The 16,418-nt window shown below is 34.0% G+C and overlaps 1 protein-coding gene across 1 annotated transcript in view; it reads right to left on the bottom strand.

Annotated features, from left to right (window-relative positions):
• Positions 1 to 16,418, bottom strand: part of CACNA2D1 (calcium voltage-gated channel auxiliary subunit alpha2delta 1) — a 377,680-nt gene that overhangs the window by 172,646 nt on the left and 188,616 nt on the right. The window contains 1 exon segment of the mRNA XM_023753781.1: positions 6,235 to 6,294. Within this exon segment, the coding sequence (XP_023609549.1) occupies positions 6,235 to 6,294 (60 nt within the window).

Genomic DNA, 16,418 nt, shown 5'->3' with positions numbered 1-16,418 from the left:
ACCCATCGACTCTCATTCTGATGCCAGACAATGCTGTTCCTCCCCTATTTCCCTGGTTCCTTTCAAGCTTCTGCCCCAGTGCTGGAGCTTGGAAGGAGTGAGTCTCAGTAAGTTCTTGCATGGGCTCTTTAAGAGAAACTGCCTGGGACTCCAGCAGCCTTATCTCTCACTCAGTCATAATCCAAGCTGGTTTTTACAACCAGAGTTATGGAGACTTCTCTTCCTGGCTCTGGAACCCTTGGCTGTGAGGCCTGGTGTGGTGCTGGAATACCTTGCTCCTCAGGGGAGACATATGCAGCTGAGATTTTCCTCCGGATTTTTATCCACCACATGTGCTGTGGCACCAGCTCATTCTGTGTCTCCAGCTCCTCCTACCAGTCTCCATGTAACTTCTTTAAATCCCTAGTTGTATGATTCAGCTAGATTTGAGGCAGTTGTGAATGATGGCTATTCTGTAATTTAGTTGTAATTTTGATGTGGTTGTGGGAGGATTTGAGAACTTTTAATAAGATGCAAGTCAAGTTATAAAAAGTTAATAAAATCCCTAAATTCAAAAACTCTCTTCAACACTGTAATTTGGCACCAGCTGATGACAATAATCTACTCTAACTTAAACATTGATGAGGATGATCCTGGGTGCACTGCATGGCTAGAATTTTTAGAATACTAGCATCATTTCCAGGAATTTCTCAATAATTTAGCAATTTTTTCATTAGCTCAATTCCAGGTTAATGAGGCAACAGACTGGTCTTGAAAAATATAGACTCAATATCCATCTCTCCACTTTCTAAGTCACAGATACCTGTCCTTTCCTATTTATCCCCTCCCTTCCTGAGAGGAGGGGGTGTGTGCAAAAAAAAGAAATAAATATACCCAGCCTCATTTAGATCTAAGTTTGCATTATCCCAGGGTAATAACCATGACGTATATCTTTAGGGGTTCTATTGTACTCTAATGTGACCTTGGCTTTATCTATATATATAAAAGGCTAACATGCAAAGTGTCCCCTCAGGAGTTCAACCAGGAGACCGGGAGTTCGATCGCTCGCTATGACATGCACTGACCACCAGGGGGCAGCGTGGAACATTGAGGGCAAACAGTGGTGCTGAGGAAGTGAGGAAAGGAGGAGGTGGAGGGAACTGCATGGTGGTGGCATGCGGGTGGGCAGCAAGGGAAGGAGGAAGTGGGGAGGCAGGGAAGTGAGGAAACTGATTGGTCAGGCTTAGGGACCCTACCCGTGCATGAATTTTGTGCACTGGGCCTCTAGTAAAAAATAATAGAGAGGTCTGGAAGATCATTAGAAAATATTAAAAACTGTTAAAAATTAAAACAATATTATTGGCTAGGTTATTAATGAATAAATATTTTATGTCTTCTATTTTTCAACATAAGAAAATAAGATAGGGGTTATTCCCCATGTTTATTTTTTTCTACTCTGCTGTTTTATAAGCTCTTACCATGAGTATTTATAAGTATGAATAAACAGAAGGACAAAAACACCATAAATTTGCTTGAGTCTTTTCTATTAAATTGGTTTCCCACAATTTGGGAGTAAGTCAATTTTGCACTGTGGCTCCTTTCCATCTATCTTAATAATGAGGAAAGACTGACAAAGAATCTTAAAAGAAAGCAGCAGTAAAAATTGATTGTTTTCCTACATACAAGTGTTGCAAAAAACAACAACAACAACAACAAAAATTAAATATGCAAGTTCTTGATTCGAAACGGCAATTCAGCCAAAGTTAGAAACTAAGAGAGACTAATAGGTCACTTTGACCATCTATTAAATTCATTCATTTATACTCTAAGACAGAACACTGCTTTCCCACTTTTATTTTACTCCCCCACTATGTAATCACTAAAAATTCAACTCTTTCATATCCAGGACCTACACCTAATTATAATTTAGAATAGCATTTATCCTAACCAAAAAAAAATTAAGTATGTTTTTATGGCTCACATGTTTATAACTGTTTGTGCTGCAATCAATAGAAATAATCCAATTCCATGAAATGAATAGGATAGTTGAAATAGTGAAATACATAATACCAGTACCTATTAATTTAATTCATATAAACACAAAATTTTTAATATTACTATTTTTAAAGCAACATTTCATAATGTGATTTGGGCAAAGTGATTACACACACACACACACACACACACACACTCTCACACACATATGGGTGAGCAAGAGTAGGTTTAGAGTTGTTTGCATGGAAAGACATATGCAGGTTATGACTATTACAATAGCTTTATTAACTCTGTTCAGCATACTCACAACTGTAAACCTACTTTTGTCCACCCCTGTATATATAATTAAAGCTAAATTTGAACTAACTTATCCTGATTGACACTCAATAACATTCAATTTCACTAGAAAATTTTTCACCTTCTAATTTAGTTTCTCTGTGAAGCTGAAGCTAAAAACAGCTCCTCACAGGTTTAATTACTGGCCAATTTCTAGACGTCTGTACTAAGCCTACACAGTAACAAGCTGATGCTAATAACCCATACATAAAGATCCTTCTTATTAAAATACAAATTAGGCCCCCCTCATGTTTATACTTGTGTAAGTACAATTAATATTGCAGGCTTAGTTGGAAATAAGACTGTTATAGTTAACCAACCATTGCAATACAATCAAATGAGATTTCAAATGCAATTGGAAAGATCCGTTCTATAGAAACAGCAGCAATTATTTCATGTGGAGCAATTAGTTTTCCAAATTCTTTTTTCCTTCTCCCACCTGCTCTTAAAAAAATAATTCGTCCATCATAAATGACCCGAAATGTCACCTTTAACACTCGTATGTTGTAAGGAGTCCTGAAAAGCAGCTGGCAGACATGGCTTATTTACAAATATGGTTTGAACTTGTAAATGCATGATCGCACAACTCTTAATCCATTTAGAGTGTATGCCCTTTATTCCCTTAATTGTACATTCAATTGGGAATTGAGCTGAGGGAGAGTGTGAATTACATGATCTGTTTCTTGTTGCCAGCATTTTAGTACTTTGCCTTTTGTTCTTGTTGTTCGTGAGACTTCTCTACATTACACAGTAGGGAAAGTTAATCAACATTTTGCCTAAGTAATATTAATAAAACTGTCCTACTTAGACTTGAGGGAAGAATCAGAATATTATATTTCTTTTTGAAATGTTAATGTACCTCTTAGGAAATTATTTCTGCCTTCTAAATCATCTTAGTGTTAAATTATTGAAGGATGGCATTAAAGAAATATTGCACTGATGCAAATAGTTAAATACCTCAAAAGATAAAAGTCTTATATAGTTTCAAAGAAGGACTTTTTTAAATAAGGTGGCATTTAACTTCAAATTAAACATTTTTAAGTGTTTAGTTAAGACATTGCTAAAATCTGCAATTGTTTTGTGAGCTCCCACAAAATAAGGGGAGATTTCATGGTGGTGATTTCTAAGTTCCAACCAGAGCCAGGCACAAATTTTAATTTGATTTGTATAAATGGCCTTGAAGTAGTTGCTTAACCTTTCTATATATGAACTGAAGCATCATCTAGTTTATCAACAACAACAAAAATAGGAAAAGGGGAAAAGTGTCTTATTTTTGCACTATTTACTTATTTGAGTCTGAAGGTTAGATGATCTTCATTCAGGTCCTATTCTTCAGATACAAAACCACCATTATCTGACCGTTCTATCAGCCATGGTATTTGAAAGGGAAGGACTCTTGTAAAGACGTTAGGTATGACTGACATGGTAAGATATGGAAAATATGAATTCTCAGTGTGCAAACTGTGACAGACACATGTCCCCTGAATATCGTTTTTCAAGAAGAACTCAAAAAATGAGTTGACAGGGCTCTAAAGTGGCCGAATCTGTTTTTTCTTTAACAATCTCTTTTAATGTCAATCAATATGTTCATATGTCCTAAATAAAGTGTGAGGTAATCTAGGGGGAAATTAAGAACAGAATTTGTTCAAGAATTCTCCACACTGTGACTACTATTTGCTAAGAACTCTTAACATTTACTGGGTAAAGTATTTCTTTTCTATTTTACCCTATAAGATTTAGGCATGGCTTTTGTGTCATTATGGGACTAATTTGTCCTCTTGCATAAATTTTCCTAGCAGTGATTCTCATTGGATATAGACAATGAGAAAATAGGTAATAGGAATTACATTTCAAGGTAATTTTTCCCACATTTTAACATCTGACAAGAAAGAATACAGATTCAAATTGCTGGTACATCATAATCTAATTGGCTTCTTTTTCATTTCTTAGCAATAAGTAAATGATAGAGTGCCTTACAAATAATTAGGGTTTGAATTCAATATAATATAGTAATAGCTAACACACATTGAAAGTTTTTGTGACATCTACAATGGTCACCTATTACTTCCATCAGGAGAAATAAATCATTGCCAAAATGTTAATTTAGTGTTAATCAGCTTGATATCAAAAAGTTCACAATATATCTGGGGGGAAAAACATTATATCCACAGAACAGTAACATAATAATTGAATAAAACAACACCAGTGATATAAAAGGCATTACTACATCCCTACTTGCCAAATTATTTTCAAACACATTGCTCCTTAGAGATCTAAAAATGACATACAACTAATCAATGACTATGTAAAATATTATCAAATTCCTTTAATTCAAAGAAAAGCTTTTTGAAAGCAATGGAATCTATATACAAAAGAAGCCAATCTGGATAAGCTTGATTTTGGGGTGCTCAGAATTACTTGTGATTTAAACTAAAACAGAACCAATTTTATTACAGCAATTCTAGGCAGAATATATGATCCAGCTTCACATCTATTATGTCTTACACAGGACTTTACTATGCCACCTAAAGAGGGGGAGGATTTGAAGATTAGTTAATCAAAAGGATACTTATTTGGGTAAATTACTTTGGCTGCATTTTTGTCTAATCAAAAAACAAAAATATTCAAGTTTCCTTTTATCTAAAAGTAACAACTACAATGTAAAATCTATATCGGATGAGTTTACAAATTGCCCTCAGTACTCAAAGGTTATCTTTTTAAATTTAATCATCAATTGTTTTCTTTATATATTATGGATGACAAATTGATCTTTTTTAACCTACCTATGTCAAACAATTGTGGACCAAGGCAGTATCTACATGATGCCAATAAATCAAGCAATATGATCAATTTATGGAAAGAATCAAACTGACAGTAGTGAGTCTCCACTTAGTAGACTAAGAGTTCAATAAATGAGTATATTTTCCTTTCATATACAGTATAATCATACAAACACAAAGGAAACATGCTAATTACAGAACCTCGATTTAGTGTTCTGTTGAAGCACAACTTTCTTAACATTCAAATTTGAGATTTAGGTTTGCAAAACATTCAAAGACAATTGAACAATACAATCAAACTGTTACTCATACTCGGTTCCTATTTTAACATGCTCAAAATGAACTGTCTATAATTTTTCTGTAATCAGACACTAAAAAATGTTCAATATAAGTGAAAAGTTCAAATATGTAGCAGAAATATTTTAACTGACTATTAAAGATAGACTTTTTCACTGTCCCCCTTAGCTGTAAGAAGACAGATAAGATATATACATAGATGATAGATGATAGACAGATGATAGGTAGGTAGATAGAAATCATTACAAGAATAATTTCTGCTATTTGTATAATTAGCACAATGAGTCTTGTTGAACAAAATAAGTTTATCAAAAAAAATACATGGAAAAGTTAATATAAGTTGGCATTTCTAAAAGTGGGCCAGAGTAGATGAAAGATTACTTCCAGCTAACATGGAGCAAATTAAATTTCAAGAGGTTTAATACATTTATTCTCACTTTAATCACATTGCCCACTATAAAGGTGATTATTATATGCAAGTCGCTTCTCACAAACTCAGAATTTTAAAATGTCACTTGTTTTTCAACTAATATATCTACAAAGTTTATTCAGATATTGTAATGTAATGTTATTTTTTACTGTAATTAATTTTATAAATACCTTTAAGTGTGGAAGAACATTTCAATGAACTCTTCTTTTAAAAAATATAGAACATAAGCAGGAACATTTGGAATAACTTAATTGGCCTTGATTATCGAAAAGCAATTTTTTTAAAGCAACAAACTATAGCTATATTTTGGTCCTATAAACCGTAAGATTTCATCACTAAATAATATTAATGGAATCATAACTATAAAGACACAGCACATCATTTATTTAAACCAATTGGTAAAAAAAGGGTCCTTACTGCAAAATCCTCCCTCCACTGGTGGGCTGCTTGAACTTTCTCTGCTTCCAAAGCCAGGCGCTGAAAAGAAAACAATAAATCTTAGAATGAAAATGACCACATGAATATGTAATCATTATATAGTCTTTGGGTTTTGAAATCACTTATGAAGACAAAAAAACAGAAGTGACTCCTTATTTATAATTCATAAAGTCTAAATGATTAAGTAATATAACCTACTGAAGTTGATAAACAGTACATGCATTTACCTTTTTAGTAATATAAGTAACGTACTACTCTTGAATACCATGAAGTTCATGGGCTCTGACATCATGGGCAGTAATGTCCCCTTCAAGTGCTTTCTATCAAAAACTAACATTTCAACCTGGGCAGTGTGGCTCAGAGGTCAGCCTATGAACCAGAAGGTCATGGTTCCATTCCTACAGGGCACATACCCAGGTCCCAGGCTTGATACCCAGTAGGGGGTGTGCAGGAGGCAGCCGATCAATAATTCTCTCTCATCATTGATGTTTCAATCTCTCTCTCCTTCCCCCTTCTTCTCTGAAATAAATAAAAATATATATAAGATATATAAATATATATAAATATATGTATATTTTTATTCATAAAATTTCTTCATTTCTGTAGATTCTCATTATATATATATATATATATATATATATATATATTTAAAAAAAAACGACTAACATTTTAGTTTTTAGAGAAAGCTTCAGTCAATAGAGTATTTTAATCTTGGTAGGTTGTGGTTAGTACATTCCTGTATAGAATATCTATAATAAAAAAGCATAAAATGCTAATTAGACCAGAAGTCCTTTCAGACAACCTTCCTGATGAAGCCAGGGCTGCGAGGAAAACCCGGGACCTGGGTGCCTGCTGGAGGCCGGAGGAAAGCCCAGGTCCCGGGTGCCAGAGAGAAGCCGGTGCCGGCATCTAGAGGAAGGAAGGTCTACTGTTGCACGAATTTCGTGCATCAGGCATCTAGTATTTCTATATAAGCAGAAAGGAAATGACATTGAAAAATCATTAAATATACACTAAGCATTGTACTAGGCACTTTGTTACTATCATATTTCATTGTTTTTATTTTACCAAAAGTCACAACAATGTGATACTGTCCACCTTGCTGAAGAACATTCTTAATAGTTCTTTCAGAGATAACCTGTGAGTAGTAGCAAGCTGTCACAATCGTCACACCTGAATATGGCTTCATTTACCTTCACTCTTATATACTAAATGAGTTAGAGAATTGTAGACTGACTTATTTCCCTAGGCTGATGATAAGATACCTATTGTCCATCTCCTAATCACTTTTTGTAGATATATTATTTTTTTCCTTCTCTGGTGTTTAGGTTTTTCTCTTTGTATTTCCTGGTGTTGCTATTATGTTCTCCATGTAATAAGGTTTTACAAGAGACAGGAACATTTAGTGATTAAGAGTAAAGAGATTAAGCCAGACTACCTGGGTTTAAATACCAACCCTGCTGCATACTAGCTGTACAAACTTAGAAAAAAATAAGTTTCTCCTCCCATTTTCTTATGTGAATAATGTGAGAATCTGCCTCATGGATTGTTCAAAGGATTAAATGAGTTATATATACAGTGCTGGGCAGAGAGGAAATGGTATGTATAACAGCTATGTAACTGTGAAGAGTAATTATGAATCTATTTGCACTGTGTCCATGTGGGAAAATAGCTTAGTGTGTGCATCTGTGGCCTGCCCTGCTTGCCCCCCGCCACCACCACCCCCAACACACACACACACACACACACACACACACACACACACACACACTCACACACACACAGATAAAAGACAATGGCAGAAAGAAACAGGACAAATATAACATCAAATGCAGGGTGTTCCAAAAACATGTAGACCAACTTTAACAGCTGATTACTCAATTTTCACTCCTTTCCAGGTTTAACTGATTTAAAAATAATGGGTGAAGCCACACTAAACTTTGAACACAGAAAATTTATCCACTAGACTTTTTTTATGGAGATACATAAAAGATAAAGTTTACAGTACAAAACAGGCAACAGTTGATGGATTGAGGGTGCACAGATACTGAATAAAATGATTCTTGATATTTGCGATTCCATTGCTTCCTGTTATCAGCAGTGCCAGACCAGACAGTCCTCAGTTAGAAAACAGGTGCTGCCTTAACCGGTTTGGCTCAGTGGATGGAGCGTTGGCCTGTGGACCAAAAGGTCCCAGGTTCGATTCCAGTCAAGGGCATGTACCTTGGTTGCAGGGACATCCCCAGTGGGGGGTGTGCAGGAGGCAGCTGATCGATGTTTCTCTCTCATCAATGTTTCTAACTCTCTATCACTTTCCTTCCTCTCTGTGAAAGAATCAATAAATATATATATATATATATATATATATATATATATATATATATATATCTTTCAAATAAAACAGGTGCGGGAAAAAAAATTCTCATTTCTGTAGATTCTCATAAATTGTTAAAATGGCCTGGCCAGCGTTGCTCAGTGGTTGAGCATTGACTTATGAACCAGGAGGACATGGTTCGATTCCCGATCATATGCCCAGGTTGCGGGCTCGATCCCCAGTGTGGGGTGTGAAGGAGGCAGCCAATCAATGTTTCTCTTTCATCATTGATATTTCTGTCTCTTTCTCCCTCTCCCTTCTTCTCTGCAATCATTAAAAATATACATTTAAATTTTGAAAATGAACTGTATGTTAATAAACACTGACTTTATGATCATTCAAAGTGTGTATACATTTTGGGGGGACCCCACGTAATCAATGTGAAGGTATTATACTCATTTACTAAGAGATAAATGATCAGGTTAGGTTCGTAAGAAGTACAAATCTCCTAGCGGTTCGCTGGTGCATGTGTTTAATGTTTCACAATGAACTATGCTTCAGAGTGTGCTCTTCCTAGCAAGTCCAGACTACACCGGAAAATGCAAACAACCTTTAGAGCAGCTTTTTTATATTGGTGTATTGACCTCTATTCCCTGCTATTTAATATAACCTGTTCATTTTTCTAACTATTATATAAGTATAATCCATGACTATAAACTATTAGCTAATGGAAGATCTCAATTTAAGAGTCCCTAAGCTGAATTAAGAGGAAATTGTCCAGCAATTTTAAATGACAAAGGTTTCGGCTATCAGCCACCAGGCACAAATGGGATGTAATAGGGGCTAGTAAACATTAGAAATTGTACCAGAGTAAACAAAAAAGGTTCTTTATTCTTTATCCCTACAAAAACAAATAACTAAACAGCAAAGTTAAAAGAATGCATACTCTTTAGTAACATTTCATCACACTACTTTTGGAAACTCAAATTCAGTGTGGAAATGTAGCAAAAAAAGTGAATAAGACAGCAGCAAATGAAATGGAAATGGAAGCAATTTCTTGATCAGAAAGAAAAGGCAGAATGAGAAGATAAACATCAAGTGATATTCTTGACAAATTCAAAGTGTAAGTCTTCCCTCATTTTTAACAGGTAATATAAGGTAATATTTTTAACAGCTGAACATTCATATGTATGGGGCACACAACAAACTTAAGTATTTTGTGGATTTAAAGAAAATACTGGATAAAATACAAATAAGTTAAATATTTTTTAGATTAAAAATATTAGAACTCTAAAATGCCTTTATGTCTTTGAGAAGAATATTAAGATTTTTTCCTTTCACAGTACACAGAAGAAGGATTGTTCCTCTACCCCCGCCAAACAAAACACACTGGGGGATATTCAGCCACAGGGAAATACAGTTTTTAAGGTAGGAGCTCAAACTCTACCACGCTGTTCTCTATTCTAGAGAGCATGAGAAAGGACAACTAAAGTGATCGGATCCAGAATCACATGGCTTATGATATAAACACAATCCATGCTTAATTAGCCACAATGACAGTAATCATTACAGTTTACTTCTAGAAAAAAAAAATTAAAGATGGATGAACAATAGCAACAAACTATAAGACAATTATCCTCCAGGGAAGAAAGCCCAAATTAGCTCTATTTCTAATATATGCTTTTAAACACTAATTTTATAAAATAAGTGCCATTTGTCACAAAATTCATAAATAGTTTTAGAAACTTAAAGACATATATAGGGTATCCCCCCAAAAGGATACACATATTTTGAATAATTATAAAGGCAATGTTTATTAAAATACATTTCATTTTCAAAATTGAGCTATCAGCTGTTAAAATGTGTATACATTTTTTTTGGGGGGGGCACGCTGTAGTTGGAGCATTGTCTGTACACTAGAAGGCTTTGGGTTCAACTCTTGGTCAGGTCGCATACTTAGGTTGTTGGTTTGATCCCAGGTCGGGGTGTGTATGGGAGGCAACTGATTAATGTTTCTCTCTCTCTTTCTCTCTTCCTTTCCCTCTCTAAAACATCAATGAAAATATCCTCAGGTGAAGAGGGAGGGAGGGAGGGAGGGAGGGAGGGAGGGAGGGAGGGAGGGAGGGAGGAAAGAAGGAAGGAAGGAAGGAAGGAAGGAAGGAAGGAAGAAAGGAAGGAAGGGAGAGAGGCAAAGTGTATTTTAAAAGGTTGGTTGAAGCTCAAAAATTGCTAAATTTTATATCCTTAGCTTGGAAATCTGAAAATACAGTTATGAAATGCACTAATAAAGAAATTAACAAAATATATTTTAATCCAGCAAATCTCATGATAAAGCATAACACTGAACTTTAGATGCTTAAATAGTCTATCTTGGGGACTAAAACAAATAGTTGCTGATGGTGATCTTTCTTGTGGCAAAAGACCAGCTAGTCATGACTTACAGAAAACTGACACTTCAAGTCCCTAATTAACTTCTATTCTGGTCAGGTGACATTTCTTTCTAAAGCCAATGATTGACCATTAAATGCCACAAGCAAATGTGTTAAGATTGATAAAATTCCTACCTAATAAAATGTGAACGTTTGCTTGGTAGAGTATCCCTGTTTCCATAGTTGGCTATATAAGTGTAGTCTATAACAATAATTTATTACAGGAAATATAATATTTTTCTCATTTAATTAATAGTAATAATATCAATCATTAAAATCAGACCAAGCACCAGATAGAAACAAAGATCCCAGCTCAGCATAACTACCTTTGACAGGAAACTAAAACTTAATTCTGCTCATATTAAGATATGCCAGAAAGATTCATTAAATGGCTTTATTATAAATGAAACAGCACATGTATTTAAAAATCCTTTGAGTATAAAACAATAAATATATAAACAATGTCACAGATGTCTGTGCATCCCTACCTACCTATTGTTTGAGCATAATAAAATAGAAATTCATATTAATGACTTTTTTAGGACTCACACATTTAACAAAAGGGACTTTAAGCTAAGCCTTCTGACTCCAAAGCTTATGCTCATTCCACAAGAACAATCTTTAATATCCATTAAACCCATCAAAAGTGTGAACATCACTAGTCATTGACAGACTATATGAAGACAAAGCACTATCAAAAACAAAACCACTGGTAAGAACTATTTCAGATTAATGGGAAATTTCCCAGCAAATTTTTAGACATTTCTAAAGACTGAAAACAAAAACAACAAAAAACTGTATGTCAGTTTTAGAACTTTCTTTACATAGGTCCTGTCCTCAAATCCTGAGAGACTATTGCTATTCAGAGAGAAAGCTTTTGATATGCAGTGATCTGCAGGAAAGAAAAAAAAACAAAAACAGAAATAGAGAAAGGGAGACGTTTTATCAGATCAGAGAAAGATCAGCTCCCTTGAAGGCCTATTCATTCTCAACCTTCACTTTTTGACATGTCTTTATCTCTTCCACTGGCATTGAATTCTGTCAGGTGATATGAAAGTCTAATCAAAGCCCTATAATTATACAGTGTATAAAGAAATAATTCTATCATTCTTCCTTAACAATGCCTACATATATTTTTTCTTGGAAAGAGACTATTTTCCAAACCTGTTTATGATTTGCTTCCTAGACTGTAAGGCAATTGCAGATGAAAGGTAAAATAAATTTTCTAATATATTTAATTATTAAAAATTTTCTTTTGATAGCTTTGAAAGGAAACCTTCAGGGATCATATGCCAGTTGAGTTAAACTCTAATAATGTTGATATTCATGTTAATTAAGAATTGACTTAAAAACATCACTCAAAGAAACAATCACTTTGGCTAGTGTATGTCAAGACATTTCTTCCTAATACAGAGGTAATAGAGCCCCAGTCTGTTTGGCTCAGTGGATAGAGCATTGGTCTAAAGACTGAAGGGTCCCAGGTTTCAATTCTAGTCAAGGGCACATGCCCTGGTTGCGGGCTCTATCTCCAGTGGGGGGCATGCAGGTGGCAGCCAATCAATGATTCTCTCTCATCTTTTGATGTTTTCTATCTCTCTCCCTCTTTCTTCTTCTCTGAAATCAATAAAAAATTATATATATATATATATATGTATATATGTATATACATACATATATATAAAGAGGTAATAGAGCTTCACAATAGACTAACCCAAGTAAAACATGCATGTGTCATGTAATTAATGTTCAAATAATTAATACCACATAAGGAAAAGCAATAGTATTATGTCTATTTGACAATTTTTATCATTTTAATGAATTTTGCCTATCTTCATCCAATGTTCTTAACATAGTAAAATAAAATCAGGATAATCAATTGAATGGTCTAATATCATCAATTGAAAATGGCAAATTTAGTTGAATAATAGACATAGGTTTTGAAGAAAAATGTACAGGTACAATACATTATTTTGGAGGTACAGTATAATGAGCATGTATGTCTAAACCAGACAGATCTGGTTCCCAATTCTGGTGCTTCCATTCAGTAACTATGAAATTTGAGGCAATGAACTCAACATTTTTCTGCATCTAAGAATAATAACTTCTTTATATACTTTATATTTGGTATGCTAAACATCTAGTACATTATAAACTCAATAAAATTTTGTTTCCATTTGAAGCTTACAAATATAACTTCATAGAATAGGTTATGTTAGAATTACAATCACTGATGACCACTTCAACATATACATATCTGAGTGAAACAAATGAAAACATTTGAATGGTCCCTATATTTTAGCTGTATGTTGCCAAGCCAAAAAGCTCTTGAAGACCCATACGGTGGCCCCAAAGTATAAGTGATTCAAGGAATGTGAGTTTAATATAATAGTCAATAAAGTGAGTTCAATTTTATTTTATTTTTATCATAAATAAAATGAGAAAGAGTAGATCATTATGAAATATGAAAAATAGTGAAAAGCCTAAAAACATTCTGGAACCATGACCCAGAATTCATATTTATTTTTTATATTTTCTTTAATAACTATTTTGGAAAAAATAAAATATTACAAATAACCTTGAAGCTCACTTTATTTATCTCCTTTAATCAATTTCTCTACCCATAGTAATCAGTATAATGAATTAGTTTATATTATTTGGCATTGTTTGACAAATATTTTTTAAGTATGTAAATGTTATCTGATGTCAATACTGTCTATTTTTCCAAGGTTGTGTGTAGCTGAATGCCAAAGAAAACCCACACCAGCTTTAGTGGGGGGAGAGGGCTGATATTCCTAGAGAGAAACCCATAATCATTGGAAGTCATGGTTTAGATTGAACAAGAGAATCAATTAATGTCAGGGAGTTTTGAGAAATGGTTTAATCAGGGTTTTGAAAGTAAAGATAAGGTGCCAAGAAGAGAGAAGAACCCTCAAGGAAACAAAGCTGAAGCCATCCCTATAACTCTTTTTTTAGCACTAAAACACTATGCTATTATTGCATCTTTATCATCAGAGGATAGTAACAGGCCTTATTTGTAAATGCAGTCCTACCTATCCTTTCTCATTATCATTGTTTCTGCACAGGTATTACTGGTACAGTTTGAAAGATGCTAAATCAACATTTAAGCAAGACAACTTACCCAAAGACGTTCTGATCCCCTTTCACTGTGGTGCTTTGGGTTAGCAAGCCCACTCTTACAAAGATGACTAAACACTGTTTTTATGTTTTACTTAGGCTTGCCTAAAATATGTTTTTGCAGACTTTCTGGTTTTGTTTAATAACACAAAACATGAGCACATAATTACAATCATTAAATTTCTTGTATTTTTCAAACTCACTTTTGTTTTTCCAGCTGGGCAATCCCAAAATGACTACAAGACACAAAGGTTATTTTTAATAAAATTCTGCTGTAATTTAGAAAAATATACTTCAATAATTTGAGAAATTCTACCAAATCCTGATTAAATAGCTTAGCACCAGTCTATCTTTTTGAGATAATTAAGAAGAAAAAAAGGGAGTTTGCCTTCTTGATTATTGTTTCTTAAGAGAAACAGAACAAGCTACATAATATATAATTTTTACTATTCATTAAAATTAGTTATAAATAGACTGACCTAGGAGAATAAAGTATATAGTCTTGTTATTTATGTCTATTCAAATATTTTAACACTTCTGCAAATACTGGAATTATCACATGAGAACTATAAAAATAGTAAAATACTAATTTATTGTATTAATCCAAATCACATATAAATCTCATACTGCATAAAGTGCTATATAAGGCTACAGATTAATTCTTTTTAATAGTCTATCATTTTCTTACAATTCATTTCATTCCAGGTTATGTGAAATAAAAATCTCATAATATAAACACGATTTCTCCTTCCACTGCAAATTTTAAGGGAGTATACCATATGCAAAATATATAAATAAAAGTTGCTAAAAGTCAAGCCAGTAATCATTCATTCTATTTGTGGCCCAGTGAAAAATAAATCTTTTGGAATATGGTTTCTGGATCATGTTATATAGATTTCAGCCCTGGATCTGTTATATTCACGAAATGCTTTTGAAATTAATCACAAAGCTTCAAGTCTAATCTTCAGAGATGTAATTAGCCCCAAATAAATTGGCAGACTCTTGGAATACAGAAGCCAGGGTAAAGGAGATGTCATCTGGTAAGAATGGTAAAATTCCTTTCAGTGGTAGCAAATGTAAATAATATATAACCGGTAATTATCATTACCTATTTTTGGCTCTACAGCACAAAACAATAAAATAAAAGATTGTTCAAATGAACATAATTTCCACATCAGCTTTACACTTTGACAAATCTAAAGAATTACCAGATGAGCGTGTTCAACATACTTGGACTTCATACGAACCCACTCAACCCCACATTCACCCAAAGATTCTGATTCCATACCTGGGGTCATTCCCAGAATTCTGTATGTTTAATAGAGTACACCTTTTCCTTGGATTAAACTTTGAAAACATTCTTCTAGAGGGGAATATTTAGCTCTATTAGACATATGGATTTAATTACTCTTTGAGAAGCATTGTTCTAAGTAGAAGCAACAAAAATAAACTATTGCCCTTTACTAGAGCCATATGTTTACACTATTCTGACGCCCTTTATGTTGTACTCAATTTCTTCTCTCTCTCTTTCTGTCTCTCTCTCCCTCACTCTTTCTGGTTCTCTGGCTTTCTTCTCTCCATATTTCAATAAAACATTAAGTGTGAGTTCCTTAAGTATAAGAAGAAGCTCTTTCATGTCTGTACACCTCACGCACTTTACACAATACAGCAGAGAGCAGGCACTCAATTAACATGTGTGCGAATGTGGAAATCATCATTTCCAAGTGTTTTCAAGGTTTTCTCTCAGCTTATCAAGATTTATAACTAGGTTCACTAGATAATCATTATTCATTATCATGACACTTTGAGAGGCCACAAAAGTTGTCTTTCTACATGACAAGCATATTGCTAGATTAATTCATCACCACTCAGTTGGTAAAAGTTGGTGTATTAATTCGTCCCCACCTGATCCTTAAAACTTAGTAGAATTTGGCTGGGGATGTGGCAGGGATCCAAGCTAATCCATATAATCCCACTCTAGGATTCTAGAGCTAATTTATAATCAGTTGCCTTGTTCTCTAAATGTTGAATACTAATGTGGATTCAGAAACTCAATAAATGATCAGTGTGGAGAAGGAAGAGAATCTGGTCAGTGGAGAGGAAAAGAAAAGAAAACAAAACAAAAACAGTTCCTAAAACTAGTTTAGCCCTTAACCCTATTAATAATTGGCTCTGGAGTCCCAAACAGTTAAGCTAAAACATCAGACTACTTATATTAGGGCAGTGGTTCTCAACCTTGGCTGCAACAATTAGAATCACCTGGGAAGCTTTTTAAAAATCCTGAT

The sequence above is a fragment of the Myotis lucifugus genome, unplaced genomic scaffold (genome assembly GCF_000147115.1).
Source record: "Myotis lucifugus unplaced genomic scaffold, Myoluc2.0 scaffold_51, whole genome shotgun sequence".
Classification (NCBI taxonomy): domain Eukaryota; kingdom Metazoa; phylum Chordata; class Mammalia; order Chiroptera; family Vespertilionidae; genus Myotis; species Myotis lucifugus.
The sequence above is the reverse complement of the archived record's forward strand: the minus strand, read 5'-3'. Positions and strand labels throughout refer to the sequence as shown.